This window comes from Globicephala melas, chromosome 1, assembly GCF_963455315.2.
Source record: "Globicephala melas chromosome 1, mGloMel1.2, whole genome shotgun sequence".
Taxonomy (NCBI): Eukaryota; Metazoa; Chordata; class Mammalia; order Artiodactyla; family Delphinidae; genus Globicephala; species Globicephala melas.
Window position 1 is genome coordinate 187,558,526 of NC_083314.1, and position 23,300 is coordinate 187,581,825.

Genomic DNA, 23,300 nt, shown 5'->3' on the forward strand with positions numbered 1-23,300 from the left:
CAAGTGTGCTCCTGCCCTGGGGACCCCACACTCTGGGCCACAGCAGCAGGACGACGACAGGGTGCAGTGGTGGTGGGAGGGTGGGTGGGCTGTGAGTGACAAGGCAGGTGAGCCCTGGCCTGGGCCCCTCACTGGCTCTGTGACCTGGGAGGACTGACTCTACCTCTCTGAGCCCCGCTTTCCATCTGGCTCTTCTCTCCCTGGCTCCCTGGCTCCCTGGCTGCATACCTCCAGTGGGCTGGCCGGAGGCTCGGCGGTCAGTGCCCGCCGCCCTCTAGCGGTGCTGTGGCTGTTGCATCCCTGGGAAAGGAGTGGGGGGGCAGCGGGGGAGGACAGGTGGGTGCCCCTCGGGTCCCACCAGCACGCCAATGCAGGGCAGAGCAGGGGTCCCGGCGGCCCCTCCCCCCTTGGTGGAGCCCGCTGAGGTACTGAGCGAGGGTGTGCAGGGCAGGAGGAGGGCATGTGGCTTGGCGGTGACCGTTTGGAGAGGTGAGGGCAGGGGGACGGTGTGACAGCTAGGGTGGGCCTAGGGATGGGGCTGCCCAGACCCTGGGGTCTGGACTGGGGGGGGGTGGGGAAGGCCATGGTGGAGAGGGGATTATGGCTGCCCCAGGACGCTTGGTGGCAGGGGTGTGGACACATGAGAGGCCCTGAATCTCCTAGTAGCCTTGAGGCTGGGCACACAGGGCACACAGGGACCTGCTGGCTCGGCACTTCCCTCAGGGCGCTGTCCTGCCACGACCATATGCCGGTCACCCACAGCCTGGGTCCTCCCGGCCTCTGCAGGTCTCTGCCTGCTGGTAGAGTCCGGGCGCCGCAGGTGGAGGAGAGCTCAGGGCGCTGGTGCTCCGAAGGCCCAGAAAGGAGCTGAGCCTGGGCAGGGCGGGGACCGCAGCTCGGAGGAACATGTTGGGTGTGAGGAAGCCTTCCTATGGGAATCGAGAGGGGTCCGTGGGGCTCTAGACCCTTGACTGGGGGACACTGGGCGCCTTTCCTGGGGACCACCGACCCAGGCAGTAGAGGTCAGGTGAGTTGTGAGATTGCAGGGCGGGTGGACGAGGGCCGTAGGTGAGGGGGCCCAGGAACTGGAAGCAGCCCACGGTGGGCAGAGTCAGGGGCACGGGGGGCCTCATCTCCCTTTCCTGCCGGGCAGACACCCCCATCCCTCGACCCTCGTGTCCCCCCAGGGACGGGCCCCAGCAGTGGAGTAGAGGCTCACGGGGCGCAGGGAGGCTGCCGGAGGGGGTCTCGGGGCCCGGTGTGCGGGGAACCCGTGGACCAGCTGCAGAGGTCGCGTTTGTAACAAAAAAAGCAGCTTTTATAGGCCCCCGCGAGGGCGCCGGTGGCCCGCGTTCTTGCGCTCCTCCTCCGACGACCCCGGGGAAGGCTCCCGCGCCGGCTCCCCGCCGCCCGGGGCCTCGGGGTCCCCGCCCTGGGCGCCGTCGGGGCCGGGGGTCGGAGGCCGGGGGCGCCGCTGTGCGGAGGAGGGCCGCCCGGGCGCGCCGCTGGGGCCCCGGCGTGGTGCGGGCCTGCGCGCGCCCGGCCTGCCGGCGGCGCGGAGAGCGGGGGACGCGGCGGGCGGCGACGACGGCGGGCGGGGGACGCTGCGGGAGCTCCCGGGGCGCGGCCACAGGTCTGCCTCGCCGTTGTGCAGGAGCACGAAGTGGCGCTGGGACAGCAGCGGCAGCATCTTCTGGCCGCGCAGCCTCTTCTGGAAGGTCTCGAGTGCCAGGTCTGGGGAGGAGCTGGGGGTGAGCCCGGCTGGGGCGGGGGAGGCGTGGGGGGAAGGGAGGGGCGGGCACCCAGCCTCCCCGGCATGGCGTTCCAGGGGCTGGAGTTTACGGGGCTGAGGGATGGGCCAGGGGTTGGGGTGAGGCGTGGGCGGGCATCACCTTGGCTGGGAGGTGGGGGCCTGAGCAGAGGGTGGGGTTGCCATGCAGCCTTTCGGGGGCTGGAGAGCTAGGTTTGTGGATGTCTGAACTTGGGGAGAGGTTGGGCAGGCAGAGGGGTCGGTTTGAGGGTCCTGGGGGCTGGGTAGGGGCCTCACCGAGAGTCTCCGTGACCACGCCTGGAATCACCTCTTTCAGGACTTCACAGTTGGTGTGCAGGGCAGGGTTGGAGTTCATCTCCAGCAGCCACACCTGGGCCCAACACTGCTCAGCATACCTCCCTCCCTACCACTCGGCCAGCAGGAGGCTGAGGCCCTGGTCCCCATTAAGCCCGGTGACCGGGCAGGTCACTTCTTTCCCATGACCTCACTCCCCCATTTGCCCAAGGGGCTAAGACTCTGAGGGTCTGAGAGTCTGGCCTTGGGGGCTGCCCCAGCTGCAGGAAGAGCGAAGCCTTGTGGACACACCACCCCCAGGGCTAGGGAGGGTGCATAACTGCCTGCTCCAGGGGCCCGCCTGAGTGGTCAGGGTGTGCACAGAGGGCCCCTGCCTCCTGCACCTGCATGCTGGGCCCCGCCCACCCCACCCCACCCCACCCCGGGACGCCTCAGCAGCACCTTGAAGTTTTCATCAATCAAGAAGTCACAACCAATGAGGTCAAAGTAGCCCAGCTTGCACTTGAGCTTGGATTTGACAGACAGGAAGCAGTGGGCCATGATCTGCTGCATCCGCTTCTGTGGGTAGGGTGGGGGGGGGGTGGAGACAGGATGTCACCTGTGGGCCCTGATTACACCCTCCAGGCCTGAACAGCCACATTCCCACCCCTCACCTGCGCTCCCACCAGTGCCTGCACTTTCACATTCTCAGGGTCACAGGCTCACAGCCAGAAACTCCTTCACTCTCATTTTACTCATTTCACAAACGTGTGGACCTCCTATTGCGTGGCAGGTACTGGGGTCGAGAGTAGAGAGAGCTTACGAGGAGTCTCTGCCCTTGAGCAGCTCACTCGTAGGAGAGAGAGAACAGTTGTGATGTGTAAATCGTTATGCACTCTGCACAGCACATGAAGCCATACATGCTGATGGAGAAGATGAAGCAGGGTGAGAGGTGGGGCGTTCTGGGTGGTGTGGAAAGGCGTCTGATCTGGGTGGGCCAGAGAGTGAGCAATGGGTGAAGACTGAAAGGGAGAGCTGTGGGGTGGGGATGGGACACCTGGGTAGAGCAAAGGCTGTAAGTGGGAGCACGCCCAAGGTGTTGGAGGAACAGAGTGAGGCTGCTGTGGCTCGAGTGAGCTAGGAGGGCAGTGGGAGACGAGACCAGAGTGGCACCAGTCACATCTCGGGGACATGGGAAGACCTTGCCTTTCACCCTGAGGTCAGAGCTGTTGGAGGGTGGAGCATAGGAGGGCATATCTGACCCGTGCTCTAATAGGGTCCTCTGGCTGCTATGCTGAGAGAGACTGAAGGGCCCCGTTGCAAAGATCCAGTGAGAAATACGGGTGGCTTGTGTAAGCCGAGGTGGTGGAATGGCTGCTGGGTCTGTGCTGGGGTAGAGCCAGCCTGGTTGATTGATGAAAGGATGGTGAGCTGTGAAAAGAGGAATGCAGGGTTATCCCTAGGTATCTGGTCTGAGGCTCTGGAGGATGGAGCCCGCATCAGCGGAGAAGGAGAGGAGGCCCATGGAGTCTGAGACATCTGTGAGCCTACAGATGGGGTGCTGGGAACCAGGGTTCAAGTTCAGGGGAGGGGTCAGGGCCGGATGTTTCAATGTGGGGTCTTGAGCACATAGATGGAATTTAAACTCAGGCGATGTCTGATAAAGACAAAGAGTAGATATCAGTGGGTACAGCAGATAAAGAGTAGAGCCAGGCTGAGCCCTGGGCCTCCTGAGCAGCAGTGCGGAGCCAAGGGGCCAGCACAGGGGGCGGAGGGGGGGTGGACGAGGTCCTGGAAGCCATGGGGAGTGAGGAGCTGTGTCCAAAGTTGGCTGACAGGTCAGGGAGAAGAGGGCTGGACTGACCCCTGGGTTTGACAGCATAGAGGTCACTCCAGTGAGCATTTCAGCGAAACAACAGGGAGAAGCTTTGCTGAGCAGGTTCAAGAGAGGCAACATAAAAACAGCCCAAACTGGCCAAATTTGTCAGAATTAACCTTCTCAAAATGCTGGAAATTAACCAAAGGCGTCCAGCAACATGAAGAGTGTTTACTCAAGTAAAATCTTAAATCTTGGTAAGAACAGCAAGCTTTGTAGCATTTTAACTTGCCCTGACTTTATCCCTGGCATTCCAGCTCAGTGCCTTGAAAAAAGCCTGCGTTCTTGGTACTGGAGATAGCAGAACAGACCTGTCTGGCAAAGAACTGGAGTCATTTGTTGTGATGTGTCTGATGGTTCCATGGCAGACCTCACTTGAACTAAAGGAAAATACAAGAACAATGTCTTACCAAATAGAGAATGCCAGTGAAGAGATAGAAATTATAAAAGGGAGCTGAATAGAAATTCTGGAGTTGAAAATTATAGGAACTGAAATAAAAAATCACTACAGGGGTTCAACAGTCCATTGGAGTTGTTCAAAGATAGATCAATTGATATTATCTAGTCTAAGGAACAGAAAGTCAAAGGAGTGAAGAAAAATAAAGCTACAGAGACCCGTGGGACACCGTCAAGCAGACCAAAATGCATAAGGAGATCCAGAAAGAGGGCAGAGGAAGAGTCAGGAAGAATATCTAAAGAAATAATGGCAGTGGGACTTCTCAAATTTGATGAAGAGTAATCTACACGTTCAGGAAGGCCAGTGAGCTGCAAGGAGGATAAACTCAAAAAGATCCACCACAGCATAAGCAAACTTTCCAAAGACAAACAGACGATGTTGAAATCAGCACAGAGAAGCGACTCATCATAAAGGCTCCTCGATAAGACCAACAACCAGTTCTCATTAAAAACCATGGAAATGTCCATCAACAGATGAACGGATAAAGAAGATGTGGCACATATATACAATGGAATATTACTCAGCCGTAAAAAGACATGAAATTGAGTATTTGTAGTGAGGTGGATGGACCTACAGTGTGTCATACAGAGTGAAGTAAGTCAGAAAGAGAAAAATAAATATTGTATATTAACGCATATATGTGGCACCTAGAAAAATGATACAGATGAACTGGTTTGCAGGGCAGAAATAAAGACACAGATGTAGAGAACAAACGTATGGACACCAAGGGGGGAAAGTGGCGGGGGTGGTGGTGGGATGAATTGGGAGACTGGGATTGACATGTATACACTAATGTGTATAAAATGGATGACTAATAAGAACCTGCTGTATAAAAAAATACATAAAATTCAAAAAAAAGAAATAGCAAAATAGAAGATGTAAATCCTAACTTATCAGTAATTATATTAAATATAAATGGAGTAAGCTTTCCAATTAAAAGAGATTGTCAGGATGCATTCCCCTCCCCCCCATACACTATCTATGAGACTCACTTGAGATTCAAAGACACAGATAGGTTGAAAGTAAAAGGATAAAAAAAAGATATATCAGGGCTTCCCTGGTGGCACAGTGGTTAAGAATCTGCCTGCTAATGCAGGGGACACAGGCTCAAGCCCTGGTCTGGCAAGATCTCACAAGCCGCGGAGCAACTAAACTTATGCACCACAACTACTGAGCCTGAGCTCTAGAGCCCCTGAGCCACAACTACTGAGCCTGCATGCCATGACTACCGAAGCCCACGTGCCTAGAGCCCATGCTCTGCAACAAGAGAAGCCACTGCAATGAGAAGTCTGTGCACGGCAACGAAGAGTAGCCCCCGCTCGCCGCAACTAGAGAAAGCCCGTGCACAGCAACCAAGACCAAACACAGCCAAAAATAAATAAATAAATAAAATTAAAAATATATATATATCAGGCAAACAGTAACCAAAAGAGAGCTAGAATATCTATACTGATAGCAGATAAAATAGAGTTTAAGACAAAAATTGAGGACATTAAGAAAAAAGAGGACATTTTCTAATAAGTCAAGAATATGTAATAATCATAAACATACATATACTTAACAACAGAGCCTAAAAATGTATGAAGCAAAAACTGACAGAATTGAAAGGAGAAATAGACAATTCAGTAATAATAGTTGGAGACTTCAGTATCCCATTTTCAATGATAGAACAACTAGACAGAAGATCAACAAGTAAACAGAAGACTTGAACAACACTATAAACCAACTAGACCTAAAAGACATCTATAGAACACTCCACCCAACAGTAGAATATACATTCTTTTCAAGTGTGTGTGGAACATTTTTCAGGATAGACAATGTGTTAGAACATAAAACAAGTTTCAATACTTTTTTTTTTTTTTTGCGGTATGTGGTCCTCTCACTGTTGTGGCCTCTCCCATTGTGGACCACAGGCTCCAGACGCTCAGGCTCAGCAGCCATGGCTCACGGGCCCAGCTGCTCCGCGGCACGTGGGATCTTCCTGGACCGGGGCACGAACTTGTGTCCCCTGCATTGGCAGGCGGACTCTCAATCACTGCGCCACCACGGAAGCCCCCAATACTTTTTAAAGGGTTGAAATTATACAAAGTATGTTTTCTGACCACAATGGAATGAAATTAGAAATCAATAAGAGAAAGAAAATTAGAACATTCACAAATATGTGGAAATTAACACACAAGCAACAAATGAAAACAGAACACACAAAATCTTATGGGATGCAGTGAAAGCAGTGCTCACAGGGAAATTTATGGCTGTAAACACCTACATTAAACAGGAAGAAAGATCTCAAATCAAATCAATAACCCGAACTTCAACCTTAAGAAACTAGAAGAAAAACAAACAAACAAACAAAAACAAAAAACGAACAAAAAACCCAAACCACACCAAAACAAAACTAAACCCAAAGCAAGAAGGAGGGAAATAATAAAGATTAGAGTGGATATTAATGGAATAGAGAATAGAAAGCAACAGAGAAAATCAATGAAACCAAAAGCTGGCTCTTTGAAAAGATCAACAAAACTGACAAACCTTTAGCTAAATTGAACAAGATAAAGGGGAGAAAAGACTCAAATTACTAAAATCAAGAAAGAAAGACTTACATAGAGATGAAAATGATTATGAAAACGATTACAATTGTTCATAAAATACCATGAGTACCTGTATTCGAAACAAATTAGACAACTTAGGAGAAGTGGAGAAATTCTTAGAAAGACAAACTAATAAGTCTGACCCAGGAAGGAATAGATAATCTGAATAACCTCTAACAAATAAAGGTTGAGTTAGTAATAATTAAAAAAATAACAATTCTTCCCACAAAGGAAAAGTCCACAATAAGGTAGCCTCACTGGTGAATCCTTCCAAATATATTTAAAGAATTAACACTAACTCTTCACACACTCTCCAAAAATAGAAGAGAAGGGAACATGTCCAAAATCAGACAGACATACAAGCAAATAATGCTGTGGACCATATTACTTATGAGGGTAGGCACATAAATCCTCAGTGAAGTACTAAAACCCAGTCCAGCAGCATATTTAAAGGACAATATGCTACACCTGCGTGAGATTTATCCCGGAAATGCAAGGGTGATTCAACACCTGATAATCAATTTCTGTAATACAGCACATTAAGAGAATGAAGCTACAGCAACCGAAACGGCGTGGCGCTGGCTTAAGGATAGACATACACACCAATGAAATAGAATTGAGAGTCCAGGGAGAAACACATACATATCTGGTCAATTGATTTTCAAAAGTGCGCCAAGAACAGTCTCTCTGACAAATGGTCCTGGGACAACAGGAGAGCCACATGCAAAAAGCTGAAGTTGGACCCTTACCTCCCACCATTACACAATAACTAACTCAAAACGAGCTAAAACTATAAAACTTTTAGAAGAAAACATAGATGTAAATCTTTACAACCTTGGAAATGGCAATGGATTCTTAGATATGACATCAAAGCATGAATAACCAAAGAAAAAAATCAATAAATTGGACTTCATAAAAATCTATGCAAAAAAGGACATTATGGGGAATTCCCTGGCAGTCCAGTGGTTAGGACTCTGCACTTCCATTGCAGGGGGTTCAATCCCTGGTCGGGGAACTAAGACCCCTCAAGCCGAGGGGCCCGGCCAAAACAAAACAAAACAAACAAAGGACATTATCAAGAAAGTGAAAAGAGAAATCACAGAATGGGAGAAAATATTTGCAAATCACACATCTGATAAGGGTCTAGCATTCAGAATATATAAAGAGCTCTACAGCCTAAGAAGGAAGAGTGAACAAAGGATCTAAACAGAAGTTTTTCTAAAGAAGATACAAAAATGGCCGACAAATACGTAAAAAGATGCTCAATATCATTATCATTAGGAAAATGCAAATCAACTCCACAATGAGATACCACTTTACACCCACTGGATGACTATTAAACAAAAAAAGAAAAATACCAAGTGTTGGCAAGGATATAGAGAAATTGGAACCATCATACATTGCTGGTGGGAATGGGAAACCTTGTAGCCACTGTGGAAAATGGTTTGGCAGTTCCTCAAAAAGTTCAACATGAGTTACCCTACGACCATGCAGTTCCCTTCCTAGACCTATACCCAAGAGAACTGAAAACATCTGTTCATGAATATTCATAGCAGCATTACTCATAATAGACAAAAAGTAAAAACAACCCAAACGTCTATCAACTGACGAATGTTTATCCAAATAAATCGTGGTCCATTTATACAATGAAATAGTTTTCAGTCATAAAAAGAAACGAAGGGAATCTTGAAAATGTTATGCTCAGTGAAAGAAGCCAGGAAAACCCACATATCATGTGATTCCATTGACATGAAATGTCCAGAACAGGGAAATGCATGGGGACGGGAAGTGGATTAGCAGTTGCCAGGGGCTGGGAAGGGCAGTGGGTACCGAGTTTCTTTCTGCGGAGGTGACTGTGTTCTGGAATTAGAGTGGTGACCATCCTGCAACTCTGAGAATCCACCAAAAACCACTGAGCTGTACTTTCACAGAGTGACTTTTGTGTCGTGTGAATGATCTGTTTCAGAAAGAGGGAGAGGAGAGGGTCCCTGGAACCCACCGCTGCGCGCACGCCCAACGGCAGCCCCACCCAGGGACTGACGGTCCCGACCCCTGGCCCCTCCCAACGCCGTGTGGGCGGGGCGCGCACGCACCGCGAAGGTGGTGAAGACCCAGTCTCGGGGGAGGCGCTTGGCCTTGCGGAACTTGTCGTTGATGTGGCGGTTAAGGTGCTCCATGCTCCACACCGTGTCGTCCTTGAGCAGCAGGTACAGGGGGCTCTTCTTCTGCATGAACTGGGAGGCAGGGCAGCGCCTGGAGGCCCGGCCCCCACGGGGGGCCCTGACAAGAGCCTCACCCCGACGCGGCCACCAGAGACCCCACAGGGGTCCCGCTCCTTCGGGACACCGAGCCCCTGCCCCAGCACCTCCTGCCCCTGAGAAGTACCCCCAGATCCTCCTGGAGGGCCACTGCCCAGACACCTCCCTTTGAGACCCTTCCACAGAGACCTCTGCCCACAGCATCCCTGAACTGAGGTCCTCACGGAGGCCCTTGCCCTTGGCCCCCACCCCTGCTGGGCCTGACCCACACCCAGAGGGAGCTGAGCTGGGGGTCGGGGCCACGGCTCTCAGTCTGTTCACCAGGATGCCCAGCGGAGGCTGAAGGTGAGAGGCAGTGCTGGCTGCAGGCAGGGGCAGCCCAGGCCACCTCGGGGTTTGGGCCATGTCTACAGTTGGATTCTTTTCCCATTCTTGAGCAGTGATTTTTGTCCAAGGCTGCAGGGAGGGCCCTCACCTGTGTGGGGCATTTACCTGGTTGGTTAAATGGCCACAGAGGTCGCTGGAATGGGGATCATAAAGGCCGAGGGTGAGGCGAGCGTAGCCGTGGCCGAAGAAGACCATGTAGGGCATGGTGCAGGCGATGAGCAGGTAGGAGCGCACGTCGAACTTCTTCCCATCCAGCAGCAGCGGGTTCTGGATGTACCTGGGGAGGCGTGGTTAGTCTGGCCCGTGCCCCCACCTGGGCCTGCCAGTTCCTCAGCACCCCTGCTACCTGTCTCAGGTGTGAGCTGTGGGTCCCCTACCCTGGCTGGGCGCAGTGTCCACTGGTCAGGGGACATTTCCGAGCCTGAACACATCAGGGAATTGGGAAGGAGGGCCTGGCCCCTAGAGCTCAGCCCACTGGTGTGTGTCTGGGGCACCCCAGGGCGCAGCCCTCGCTAGAAGCCTGGGAGGCAGAAGCAGACTGGGCCCTATGGGCTGGGAAGACTGCCTGGAGAAGGAGGGAGGGGTGACCTTGGGCCTTGAAGGGCAGGTGGCTTTGGAGAGGCAGGGAGGGGACATCCCAGTGGAGAGAGCTGTAGGTCTAGAGACCCAGCGGCTGGGAGCAGCTGCTTGGGGTGGCAGACAGCAGTTGCGGCAGGAGTGAGGTCCACACTGGCAGATAGGCAAGTCCGAAGGGACCTTTCTCAGGCTCGACTGTGCCCCCTGGTGTGAGGCTGAGGGTCTGGACCCCTCCCGGAGGCAGAGGGAGCAAGGCGGGGTGGTCGGCTCTGCCTGTGGGCCTGAAGGCTGCAGCTGGATGCGTGGGGGATGGGGGAGAAGCCGGGCTCCCTGCAGGTCAGAGGGTGCAGGACCCAGGCTGGGGCACAAGCTGACCAAGCCCTCCCTGCCCCACACCATCCAGGAGCCTCCTGTGTTTGGGGGGGGGGGAGGGTATATCCTCTGAGATCCTGACTGGATGTGAAAACCCCACCTCTTCTGGCTACACAGGGGCCCAGCTGGGAGCACCGCAGCCTTCCACCGCCAAGGACTCCTCTGTGGGCCCCGCGACGCCCACGAGCCTCACAGGCACCAGCGGGCCTGGGTCAGCCCCACCTGGCCAACGCCCCTCGGGGTGCCCACGCGCAAAACCTCTGCACGACCCGCGCCTGAGGCGCCCGGAAGGGCATCTTGCGGTAGATGGGGTCGTCCTCGATGCTCTGGGTCTTGGCTTGGAGGGCGGCGACTTCCTCCTGGTTCCGGAGCAGAAAGATGCCTTTGCCCTGGTTGGAGGCGGTGGGCTTGCAGATCCACATCTGGGTTTCTGCGGAGAGAGCTACCCGAGCCAGGGAGCCTGCCTCGCCCCGCCCATCCCTGCCTCGCCCCGCCTTGGCCCCAGCCCCGCCCCGCCCCGCCCCGCCCCGCCCTGACCGCTCCCAGCCACGGCCCCGCCCCTGCAGGCTTTGGCCTCCACTAAGGTCCGGCATGACCCCCCCCCACCCAGCATCTACTCAGCACCAGCCCTGACCTCACCCACCCTGGCTCCACCCTTCCACTCCCTGACCACGCCCCACCTCGGCCTCGCCAGGGCCTTGGCCCCGCCCTAATCTCGCTCCCACCTTGGTCCAGCCCTGCACCGGTCTCCCCAGAGCGGGCCTGGCGTCCAGGGGCCTCTCACCATCAAAGAGGGTAAAGAAAGCCTCTCTCTCGTCCCTGATGTCCAGACGGTAGGTCTCTGGGAAAAAGTCTTCCATTTTCAGGACGCTGGGGAAGCAGGGGGGTGGGGAAGACACTGGGAGGGTTGTCCCCCTCCCCCAGCTTGGTCAGCCATTCTGGGGGTCTGACCTGGGGTAGGCTGGAGGGAGAGTGTCTGCTAGGAAGCTGCGCTGGGCTCCAGGCACTCCTGCCCTCTTTGGTTTCCTCTGAAACACACCCCCACCCCCGGCCCCCAGCTCTTTCCTCTGCAGAACCTTTGCACCTTCTGTTCCCTGGCCAGGAGCACGCTTTTCCGGCTCTGCACACCTGGCTTCTCTGCAGGCTGCCTCACCCACCTCCCAACCCCTCCCACCTCCCTGCTCTTCCCCCTGCTGCTCTCGCGCCTTCGGGAGTGGTCAGTTCAGAGCTGGGTCTCCAGGCCAGGACAGTGCCCAGCATGCAATGAGCAGTCAGCATGGATCCCCTGTCCTGGGATGCCCTGTAACCCCTTTCACCGAGCACCAGGCCATCCTTCAGTTGAGGGCAGAATGGCTGGGGAATCTACCTCTGTGGCCCAAGGTGTCCTGAGCTGCTCCACATGAGCTCTTCTGGGGCGGGTGTCGTGTCCTTTCCAGATCTGTACCCCAGGAGGACACAGGACCTGGCCTGAGTGGCTGCTCAGTGTGTGGAGAATGGATGGGGGCGTCGAGAGGTGGGGAGTGGGTGGGGGCTTGGCGGTAGACTGGTGGTGTGTGGATAAGTGGATTTTGGATGGAAGTAGGTGGATGGGCAAGTGGTCTGGTGGGTAGACGGATGCCTGGAGGGGGTTGGACCAGAACTGCTGACAGAATTGGGTGGTGTCGTGGATGACCAGGTAGTGGGTGGGTGGCTGCCTGCCTGGTGGGGGGTGGACGAGGGAGGCAGATGGTAGGTGGCTGTTTGGATGGGCGGGCAGACGTGTGAATGGCCGGGCAAGGGAGTGGAAGAGGAGTGGGCACATCGAGTGGGTCGGGCACGGCTCCGGGGGGAGGGGCGGGCCAAGGGGCAGGAATGGGTGTGCAGTGGACGGCAGTGGGTGTGGTAGGCAGTGGTGACTGAATGCAGGACACCAGTGGGCGGCTCTGTGGTGAGCGTGTGAGGACCGCTGGGGGGCCGTGGGCTGGGTGGCTGGAATGGTGGCCGGTATTGGGGGTGGAGACAGATGGGTGGTACGCGGCTGGGTCAGTGGGAAGGCGGGTAGGCGGACCGACTTGGTGGAGGGCGGTCAGGAGCAGCGATTGACGCGTCGGGTGCGGGGTGCGCCGCCGGGGTGGGGGGCCAGGGCATCCTCACTTGGCCTGTGCGCAGGGGGCCAGCTTGCTGGTCTTGCTGAGGACACGCGCGTGCTCCCTCAGGGCGCTGAGAAGCCCGATCTTGGTGGTAAGGAGCTGGCTGTTGGGGAGCTGGTACAGCAGCTGCTCACCTGGCGCGACAGAGCCCGGGCAGCGTGCGACCGCGCATGCGCGCGTGGAGGGCCGCCCGCTGAGCCTGGCCCCGCCCCTACCTTCCCGGAAGCTGCAGTAGGTGTCCCTGCACTTGACCTCGCACCACTTGAGCTTGTAGTCTTCCCGCCGGCTGTCCTGGATGCGCTGCCAGCCCTTGCTTTTGCAATAGGAGCTGATTCTGCAGGGGCGAGGGGCGGCGGTGACCTGGGGGCCGCGGGGTTGTGGGCCGCGGAGCGAGGCTGGGCCGGGGCCTGCAGGCGGTGGGGCTGGACCCAGCCTGAGGCCCCACTCACATTGCGGCCCCGTTGGTGCCTCCGATGTAGAAGAAGGGGCCCTGCCCGGTGCCGGGCCGCTGCTTCTCCCCCTCCAGCGGGTGCTTCTCCAGGAGGGCGGCCCGGGGCCTGGCAGTGTCAGCATCGTCCAGCTCTGCGGGCAGAGTGGGTGGTCAGAGGCTCTGGCCCAGCTGGTGGCTTTTCTGCCCCTCCCTGGGCCCTGCCCGAGCCCATCTGCGTCTTGGTCCAGCTGGCTTAGCTGACGTAGGAGCCCCTCCTCTCGGTGGCTCCCCATTGATCTCTCATGGGCCCAGCCTGTGAACAAGGTGGGGTCAGACAGGGGGCGTCCACTCAGAATCTGACTGGAACCCCTGTGCAGTCCCCCCAGCCGTCTCGGCCCATCTCAGCCCAGCCTCAGGCCCAATCAGAGGGCCTCCTAGGAGAAAGGGGGCAGGGTCCCTCCTTACCAACGGCAGGGGCTTTGTGTGGGGCAGAGACTGAGGTGTGAGGCTGGAGCTAGGGGCAGATGTGACGCAGGGACGTGCCCAGAGGGCGGGGGTCACAATGTCCATCATGACGTCATGGGTGGCCCACAGCAGTCAAGGGAGACCCCTCTCCGCCTGTTCAGACCCCGACTCTGCTGTCCTCTGCCCTACTCGGCTGGCCCAGATCCCACACCCAGCACATGGCCTCCTGCTGGCCCCTCTCCCCGGGCATGGCTGTGTGGTCCCCCCGTGAGAAGGCCTTCCTGGGGATGGGGTGCCTGTCCCTGGGGAGGCCCTGGCTGCATACACCTGGTGCCCAGGGGCGGCTCCGCCGGACCCCTGCCATCCTTGACCGCTTGCCTCTCTTTGTGCCAACCTGGGTCCGAGGAGGTGGTCCCTGGCAGTGGAGGAAGTGGGTGCGGCTGCGGGCCGCAGGCGCTGGGGCACTGGTGAGGGGGCACCTCTGGGAAGACGTGGCCCCCACCCCTCTGCGGGCCCTTTGGGCGGCCCGTGGTCCTAGCCCTTGAACTGGGCACGCAGTCAGGCCCGCCCTGCCCGGGGAGGGGTGCTGCCCAGCGTCCTGGATTTGGGCTTCCTCTTGTGGGTGGCTCCCGTCTCTGTGGTGACTGTGGGGCCTGCAGGGACTGTCCATCTGGTGTCGGCATCTCTGCGCTTGGCCTCCCTGCCGGCTGTTAGGAGGGCTGCTGTCAGGCCTGCGGGGTTGGGGGGCGGCAGCCCTGAGCAGTCCCCTCCCAGAGTCAGGACAGGGCCATGAGGAGGCCCCGCCCTGAGGATGATGCCTCCCTAGGGCTCCTTTCCTGTGTGGCTAACTCGGGAACATTTTAGGGAGTTTTAGCCATTCCTTGACAGGTCCTTCCCAGTTTGGGGGCTGCTTGGGAGGCTAGGATTTTCCGAAAGATTGAAGAAACACAAGCAGTGGCAAGGCCAGTACCCTGGGAGCTGGCAGGCAGAGAGGGGCTCCTGCATTTGCATACCAGGGGCTGGCAGCTTGCCCTCCAAAGAGGACAGTCGCTTTGCAAACAAACCAGCCGGTCACCCAAGAGATGCTGGCCAAGACCTTTGTCCCCACTTAGGACAGAAGAGGGTAAACTGGGAACAGCTGTCAACGTGGTTACAGGGCCTGGGTGCGGGGCGGGGCGCGGGGAGGCTCTCACCCCCCTGCCAAGCGTCTCCTCCCCAGCCCTGCCCCACCCAGAACGGGAGGGCTCCTCTGTGGCGGCTGGACCCCGCCCAGCATGACTGCGGGGGGGGGGGGGGGGGGGCGGGGGGGGATAGGAGCCTGCTGAGCACGGGGAGGGTGCGCACGTGCGTGTGCGCGTGGGTCTCCGCGTTGCCTGGGAGACCCGCACCTTGCTGGGGATGGGGGCCCCCAAGGAGGATGACGGTCAGTACTCTGCCCCAGCACTCCCACGTGAGCGGCCACTGAGTCAACAGACATCTGATGGAGGCCCCCAGGTGTGAGCGACAGGTTGACGCCCAGAGACAGAGAAACAGGGCCCTGCGAGGAGAGGCCGGGCGGTGGGGGTGGTGGCGGAGCCCGAGGCAGGGGACGCAGCCCTGGGAATACGCGGGGGCAGGACTGGACGGTTAGAACAAAGGGACAGACAAGGTGGACGAGCTCATGGAAATACGCAGCACAGCCTCGTGAGAAGCTCAAGGCGAGGAAGTGTGCTGGAAAGGAGAATGTAAAGAAGGAAAGGCACCCAGCGGAGCCGGAGACACCTCAGAGCCGGAGGCAAGGCTCCTGTGAGCCGCCCAGCGTGGTGGGAGGTCTTCAGACCCCCCTCAGGGAATTCCCCAGTTGAGCCGGACCTGGGAAAGGAAGCTGGGGCTGTGGTGTGGATCAGCTCTGTGCCTTGGTTTCCCCACCTGCAGAGTGGGCTGGGAGTACCAGTGGCCTGTGTGACACATGCACACAGCTGCCTGGTCACCCATGTTGGAGGAGGGCCTGTGTGACGACGGTGAGGCCGGAGAGGGCCAGGCCGGTGCCGAGCAGGGCAGTGACCCGCCTGCAAGGAGCGTTACTGGGGGTTACAGCGTGAATGTGGGGGGTGGGAGGGAGCCCCGGCCCCCACAGCCCAGCAAAGGGTAACTTCTGCGGGGTAACCCGGACCCAGCAGCGAGCGCTCCCGGAAACGGGAGCCGGGAGGTGGGCACGGAGTTGCCGGATTTCAGAGCAAGCTTTGTAAGCCTGTGCCTCTGGTTGCCTGTCTTAACTCTGATATCTTATTTCTTCCACGAAGAATTAAACAGGCCATGAATGACTATTTCTTGTCATTCAAGTTAACAGAAATTAAGAAAAAGAATCCTTACTCTGGGCGTGCACGCGTGTGGTGGACGCGGTGCGGGTGCCCCGGGCTGCAGGACATGGTGGCCTGCGGGGCTGCGGGCGGGGTCAGGGGTCAGAGCCTTTGCCGAGCAATTGCCTTTCTCAGAGTCTCTCTGACGGACTAATTCTAAATAGCAAGCTTTGTGCTGAAAGGTGTTCCCGAACCGTTATCAATGGTGGTGAAGCTCGGGTTGCAGTGGCCCTGCCCGGGGGTGGGGGGGTGACGGCACCAGGCCCTCCGCGAGGACTGCAGGGAGGGGTCGGTGGAAACAACTTTATAACGAATTTTTAAAGAAACTTTTTACCTGGTCAGGTAAAAAGTCTGGCGGGAAATGGCGCTCCGGTGTGATGAATGGAAGACCCTCGTGAACCTGAAGGAAACATCCAGGAAAACGAGGTGACACCCGTGTCCTGCCAGGTCCGTCCAAATACACGTCTGGGGACGCGGGGCTCAGGAGGTGCTCTCGTTGCTCGTCAGGCTGGTGCCTTCTGGCCAGGGCTGAGCTGTCTGGGGGGACGTGGGTCCCCGCAGACTTTAGGAGGCCGTCCCTTCTGGGGGTCGGTCCTGGGAGACAGACCTGGTCCTGAGCAAAGGAGCTGGTCCTGAGGGGCCGCCACGCCCGGAGGCCTGCCCTGCTCAGCCTGGCCTGGGGGTCTCTGCCCAGCCAGGCACCCGTCCGCTCCCCTCGCTCGCCTCCCTCACGCTCCTGGGCAGAGTCCCGAGAGGACCCACAGGGCTCCTGGGGCCAGGGGGCTGGGCGGGGCAAGGGACGGTAGGCCCCAGCCCTCAGGGCCAGCCAGGACCCCCGCTGGTGGCCCGCTTGCCCCTCTTGCCTGCCCGACAAGGTGGTGTGAGCCCTGTGCCAGGGAAACAACAGTGGTGACCAAGCAACTGTCTCCTAGCAACCATGACCCAGTGGCCCAGAGGGGAGCAGGTGGATGGGGAAGGGCAGGAGGCCGGGCACCAGGGGCAGCGGCCAAGGCTGGAGGAGGGGTGGCATGGGCACCGCCCCCACCTGGGTCCTCCGTCCTCCCGGGACATTCCCGAGCCTTCTCAGGATCCCCAGATCTGTGCCAGGCCCCCAGGCCTGACCCATTATGTTTGTGTGCTCAGTGTGCTTTACCTGTGTTATTTCATCTCCCCTTACCACGGCCTCTTTACAGAACAGAAAGTGGGCGCTCAGCAAACCCGTGCCTCCGCAAGGGGCTGAGAGGAGCTCACGCCCAGGTCTGGGAGGCCAGGGCGTGTGGGAGGGCCGCTGGCTGCCCTGCATGGCCCCCTGCCTCTGTCCTCCAGAGCCTTGCATGGGTCACCAGGGTGTCTCTCCTTAGGGAGCCTTCACTTGCTTCTTGTAGGGTGGATGGTGGTCCCCGTGCCATGTGTGTCCACGTCCTAAGGCCCAGAAAGTGCCGTGTGACCTTACTTGGAAAAATCGTCTTTGCAGATGTGATTATCTGATGGGCCCTAAATCCAGCGACCAGTGGCCTCGGGAGAGGGAGGGAGAGCGGAGGAGACACAGAGGGGAGAAGCCAACTGAAGATGCGGCAGCGGCCGGAAGGATGCGGCCACAAGCTCCCGGACGCCTGGAGCCCCAGAGGCTGAGAGAGGCAGGAAGGACCCGCCCCAGAGCCTCCGGAGGGAGCAGGTGGCCTCCAGAACCGTGAGAGAATACATTTCCGTTGTTTCAAGCCACCGAGTTTGTGTAATTTGCTGTGGCTGCCCCAGAAAATTAATGCACCCCTTAAGCGCCCCCTCACTTTAAGGGTCCCGGGTGGCATTCCCCACTGTGGGGAGGCCTCCCTGACCCCGCTCAGAGGCTGACGCACTCCCACCTGTGTGCCTGCCTGCACCAGGTGTTGGGGGCCTGCAGGGCTCCGTTCTGCTGCACTGTGGTCTGACACCCCTTTGCCCGAGGGTAGCTGTCGGTTACTCTGGAGGGGCGGAGAGCTCCTCCAGCCAAGTCCTGGACTGAGGGGCAGGCAGCCTGACCTCGGGAGCTGGTGGCCCCCTGCCTGGGCCTGCTGGGTGCAGCACCCGGGGCGGGCAGTGGATCCCCTGGTCACCTGCAGGCCACTTGTCTTCCCCTTGGCCTGAGCACAGTTTCAGAACCCCCAGGTCGTCCTCCCCCGGAGCCCATGCCCCACTCCCCATCCCTTCTAGAGGCCCAGACCCCTAGGAGCTGGGCCAGCCCACCACCCTGCTGCCCTGTGACTCCCCGTGGGTTCTGGGGAGGCGGCCCCCTGCCCACGTGGTGACAGCGAGAGCTCAAACTCAAAAGCTGCCGTATAACCCGAAACACTGGTGTGGGCGCCAGCCCGGGGCAGCCCTTCCCGCGACGGCCTGGGACTGGGCCATCGGTGGCATCTACAACCCCGAACAAGGCAGCCAATCATTAACCGGCCGCCCCGCAGGGCGGATGCCTCTCCCCGGGTGCCACCGGGCTTGGCTGGGCTTGGCCCCAGTGCCTGGAGGCAGACGGGGCGGTCCAGCCCTGCTGGGTAAAGGCCCAGCACCCCTCCTGCAGCTGTGGTGCGGGTCTCCCAGGCAGCTCAGGCCCTGGCTCCCCACGGGGAGTTGGTGCCTTTGCCAGGGCTGGAACAGGAAGCTCTCCTCGCCGGCCCCCGTGCGGCCTCTGGGCCCCTCTGCTGGGCTCCTGCATGGTTCCCGCTTGGCCACCTGCTCAGAGAGACCTTTCTGGGCCGCCCTTACCCCACCCCCACCCTGCTGCCACCTCTACTGCCCTGGCTTCTGCAGCACCGGCAGCCCCTGCAGCTGACTCGTCCTGCGCGGAGCCTCCTTGCTGCCTGTGACCCCCCTCTCAGGGACATCCCCCCCCAACCCCCAGTGTCTGGAACTGCACCGGCTCCCAGAGGGCGCTCAGGAAAGAGTGGGTGCTGAGGACGGAGGGAAGGCGGGGAGGAGGGAGGAGGGACGGTCCCCTCCGCCCTGGCTGTGGCTGCGGCTGCGGAGCCCTGGGTCGGAGGCATCAGACAGGACTTTGCGAAGCCGTGGGTTGGGACCCTAGGACCTCCTTGGAATTCTCAGGGGAAGAAGGGGCTGGTCCCACGAGGCCAGGGGTGGGACCGGCATCCGGAAGTTTGGTTTGGGAGGCAGCTGTAGACAGAGGACGTCTTGCTGAGCCTCTGTGGGTAGAAGGGAGCGGGCAGGGGCTGCCAGGCCTTCTGCCCAGCGTGCATGGGTGACAGCCTGGCCCGGCACCTGGAGAGTCCCCCGACCGCCCAGGTCCCGAGTCGGTCCTGTGGGGACCCAGGGGAAGGAAGAAGAGGGGTCTCACCTGTGGGGTCTCCACACCTAGCACCCTCCAGGGTTCTGGTGCCACCTGGGGTTGGGGAGAGGGCATCCTGGGGCGTCTCTTGGGCACTGCCAGCCACGGGCACCCTTCCACGGCCTGGGCTGGGGGTTTGGGGCCAGGGCTGCTTCTGTCCTGTCCCCCTTACCCGCCGCCCCTGCCTGGTGTGGGTGTGGGGTGGCAAGGGATGAAGGTACCTTCCTGGAGAGGCTCCTGGGGGCTCCAGGGATGCGGCTGCCTGCGGCCCAGTGGCAGTGCCAGCAGCACGGGGGCTGCACCAACTGCTCGCCAGCCTTCAGCGTGGGGCCCACCGCCCGTGGAGCCCCCCCACTATAACACCAACGGTCTGTTGTGTCTGCGACAGAAATCCCCTGTGGGGCGTCACAGGGCTCCCCCAGTCAGGGACACGGGGGCTGTGGGTGGTCAGGCGTGGCCTGTGCCCTGGGGGCACACGAGGGCTTGCGCCTGGGCAGGAGTGTACAGCCGGCTCAGGCCCACTGCTGGGACCCACGGACCCCGGCCTCCCCTCCACCAGGCATCCGGTGAGCAGCCCCTCCTCCGGTGGCGATCAGGCCGTGGATGGACGGCATTACCAGACAGTATTAGACAGAAGGAGCAGATCTAACCGTGTCTGGTAAGACACCCATCGGCAGGCTTTGGTGCAGGCAGGCTCATCGGCGGCCCTTCTGGGAGGGCCTGGGGCTTCCCCTACCACCTGTCCCGCCGCACCGTGAGGAAGTGGGAGGGCTCAGCGGCAGGACCCCCAGAGCCGCCTGGGGCTTCCCCTACCACCTGTCCCGCCGCACCGTGAGGAAGTGGGAGGGCTCAGCGGCAGGACCCCCAGAGCCGCCTGGGGCTTCCCCTACCACCTGTCCCGCCGCACCGTGAGGAAGTAGGAGGGTTCAGCGGCAGGACCCCCAGAGCCGCCTGGGGCTTCCCCTACCACCTGTCCCGCCGCACCGTGAGGAAGTGGGAGGGCTCAGCGGCAGGACCCCCAGAGCCGCCTGGGGCTTCCCCTACCACCTGTCCCGCCGCACCGTGAGGAAGTGGGAGGGCTCAGCGGCAGGACCCCCAGAGCTTCCTAGTCCGTGGAGCGGCCCCAGAGCCCTGGTGGCCTGGCCCAGGGCTGCTCCAAGGAGGGCTTTCCTGCAGACCCCGTCTGGGCAGCAGCCCAAACACGTGTTTGTGGGCGCAGCTGGGGAGCAGCCTGGCGTCCCTGCTCTCGGTCCCGGGTCAAGGTGGCTGCGGCGCCCTCGCAGCTTTCGGAACGGCCCTCGGCCGGTTAATGAGTAACAGCCGGGCCAGGGGCAGAGCCTCCTCCTGTGGGAGAGCCACTGGCCCAGGGCAGAAGGGTCACCCCTGTGCCTATGCCAGCAGGTCTGGGGGCTGGTGTCCTGGCTTCAGATCAAAAAGATAAAACAAAAGACCATCCCGGCCTTGATGGTTTGGGACAATGTTCCCAGTCTCGCCTACGACACTGCGGGGGCTGGGGGCGGGGAGAGCAGCACAGAACGTCCACTGCTCCAGGCACCCGGACACACCCTTGTCCCCCCCACGTCCCCAGTGGACCGAAGGAGTAAGAGGGATGACCGCCCACGGCCCCAGCTGACTGGGACCTCTAAGGGCAGGCCGCCTTCCAGCGGTGAGCTGGGGTGCCCTGGACAGCCGTAGTGGACATCTGACCCTGTGTGGTGGACGGGAGGGCCCGGGAAGGGAAAGTGGGGGCTGCCTGCTGCCAGCCCTGTTCCAGCCAGAGGCGCGTTTCTCTGTGTGGCTGCTGACAGGCCGCCGGCCACTCCGTGGGGAGAACCCAGGCCCAGCCACGGCGGATGCACAGGAGCCTGCCTGCAGGCTGGCGGCCCTTCTCAGGCCCTAGCCTCCCGAGTCCCTTGGGGAGCACCGAGGGCCCCGATGTGGCAGAACCGGCCCCGCAGCGGTCGGCAGAGGCCTCCCTGGTTGGGCCGGGCTGCAGAGCTGAGACAGGCCGTCTGCCCGTCCCCCAGCTGGCCCGGGGCTCGGCCCAGCTCTGGAGTCCAGGAGCTCAGGACCGCGTGTCCTCGGGCCACTTCCCGGCAGGTGGTGGGTCACCTTTGAACATCGTTACCAGACAGTGTTAGAGTCGAGCCGAGAAATCCAGCACTGTCCGGTAAGATGTCCACAGAGGCCCAGGTGTGCCTCGGCCCGAGGACGCGGGACGGACGTGGGCGCCCCACAGCCCGCAGGTAGGGCCCAGGTGCAGGCAGGGAGGCCTGCGTGCTGCTCCCTGTTTTCCCAGAGCCAAGGGCACCTGGGGCCGCGGACCCGGGACCGAGGCCGGAGGTGTTGCTGGCCTGTGAAGCGGCCCACCCACCCGGGCCCAGGCCTTCGTCGCCGCTCCACTCGGCCCACACCTGCCAGGGGTGGTGGCAGCACCTGCTTGGGCGCCATGGGCAGGGCCCGGAACCCGAGCATCCTAATCCCGGATCACTGGGGGCGGGGCACTCGGTGCAGCTGCAGGAAGCCTTTGATTCTGGAGGCTGAGAAGCGGCGCAGACACGTCCGGGCCTGGGGACGGGGCCTGCCCGAAGCCAACTTTCTGCCCTAGAGCCCCCCCCCGGCAGCCACTGGGACAGGACAGGGTGGGTGAGCTGACTGTGGGTGTCAGGGGCTGTGGCTGGCGTGGGGCCTGCGTGGGGAGAGGCCGGGGCCCGGGGCCAGGCTGGGGAGGGCGGCCCCGTCGCTGCGAGCAGGGCCCCACCGCCATCATTACCAGGCAGTATTAGAGACCAGGCACCGTCCAATGCTGCCCAGTAAGATGGCGATGGCCGCCCCGAATGGGGTCTGGGGGCCGCCCGTCTGGGGTGAAGAGGGGACTCGATGGAGGGGCGCCCAGCAGCCTGGGGTGGAGCCACGGCGTCTTAGAGCACTGAGGTGGGGAGGGGCCCGGAATGGCCGGGGCTGGAGCAAGTGTGTGCCCTGAGGCCACAGTGCCAGGCAGGCGCCATGTGTGTGGGGTCAGTCCGGGGGGAGGCGGGGCTGCAGCGCCTAGAAGCCTCCGGAGGCCAGGACCACAGGGTGACCCCCTGCCCAGCCAGCCCTGGCCGGCCCAGTGGGGCCACCAGCTCCGGGCATGGGGTGGGCGCCTGTGGGGGGCAGGGTGTCTTGCCCACAGGAGCCCAGGGCCTAGGGGCGGGAGCAGAGCGGGACCCTCCCGCTGAGCCGATGCAGGGACAGGCCCAGCCCCGGGGTCCTGGGTGAGCACGAGTGTGTATGAGGCTCTGTCTCTCGAGTGCAGCCCCAGCACGGTCTCCAGTGCCCACCCTCCCGCCCTTGGCAGAAGCGTGGACGAGCTTTGGGACCAGCAAGCAGGATGGTGTTCCCAGGGCCCAGGGCCCCCACCTCTCACCGAGCAGCCTGTCCCCAGCGCCCCACTGTTGTGTGGCCCTGGGGTCCTGACTGCTGCTGGCTGTGAGGTCCAGGGGCGGGCGAGGAGGTGCTGGGCCTGCAGGAGGGGTGCAAGAGGGGTAGCCCGGGCCAGACTGCACCTGGCGGTCACTGTGGCTTGTGTGCCCACTGGTCTGGGGTCCGGCCCCAGAGCAGGTGGGACAGCAGCCCCCAAAGGCAGAATACAGGGCAACAACCCCCAGGTGCCTGCGGCGGCCAAGCCAATCGCGCAGTCACCCCAGGACAGGTGGGGCCCTGCCCTTCTCAGGGTCCACACCGGGGGCCCCTGCAGGGAGCTGCCAGGCCCCCGGCCCCCTGCCCTGGGGGACTGTCCCCGTGCAGGCGGCGCGCAGGCCTGGAGAGCTGGCCAGGGCAGCTTCTCAAGGTTTCTGGCACCTTCCACACGCAGAGGCTGCAGGGACGGGGCCTGGGCCCTGTGCTGATCCCCCCGACCCGAGGCTGCCAGACCGACCACCACAAAGACTGCGTCCACCCAGCCCCGGGCCTCAGCCAGGTCCAGCCGGTTCTCTGGCTTCATGCTCGGGAACAGGCGACATTTCTCACAGGGCCTGACCTGACTTAGGCCTGGCCTTGGGGGACACGCATGGGGAGTGGG

General features: G+C 60.2%; 1 protein-coding gene and 2 long non-coding RNA genes across 3 annotated transcripts; 2 read left to right on the top strand and 1 right to left on the bottom strand.

Annotated features, from left to right (window-relative positions):
• The first annotated feature begins 1,594 nt into the window (after window positions 1-1,594).
• On the top strand, window positions 1,595-11,019 carry LOC132593463 (uncharacterized). The gene is made up of 3 exons (XR_009559002.1): window positions 1,595-1,732; window positions 8,932-9,172; window positions 10,676-11,019. It is a non-coding gene; the product is annotated as an uncharacterized lncRNA (long non-coding RNA).
• On the bottom strand, window positions 2,487-13,410 carry TTLL10 (tubulin tyrosine ligase like 10). The gene is given in 12 exon segments (XM_070046215.1): window positions 2,487-2,623; window positions 4,232-4,300; window positions 8,796-8,922; window positions 9,059-9,199; window positions 9,716-9,887; window positions 10,817-10,988; window positions 11,343-11,428; window positions 11,925-11,996; window positions 12,692-12,821; window positions 12,903-13,021; window positions 13,137-13,342; window positions 13,345-13,410. Coding segments are annotated over 12 exon segments (1,437 nt in total). The 3' UTR covers window positions 2,487-2,546.
• Window positions 11,171-17,631, top strand: LOC132593462 (uncharacterized). The gene is made up of 3 exons (XR_009558999.1): window positions 11,171-11,391; window positions 16,264-16,368; window positions 17,396-17,631. It is a non-coding gene; the product is annotated as an uncharacterized lncRNA (long non-coding RNA).
• The last annotated feature ends 5,669 nt before the right edge of the window (window positions 17,632-23,300 follow it).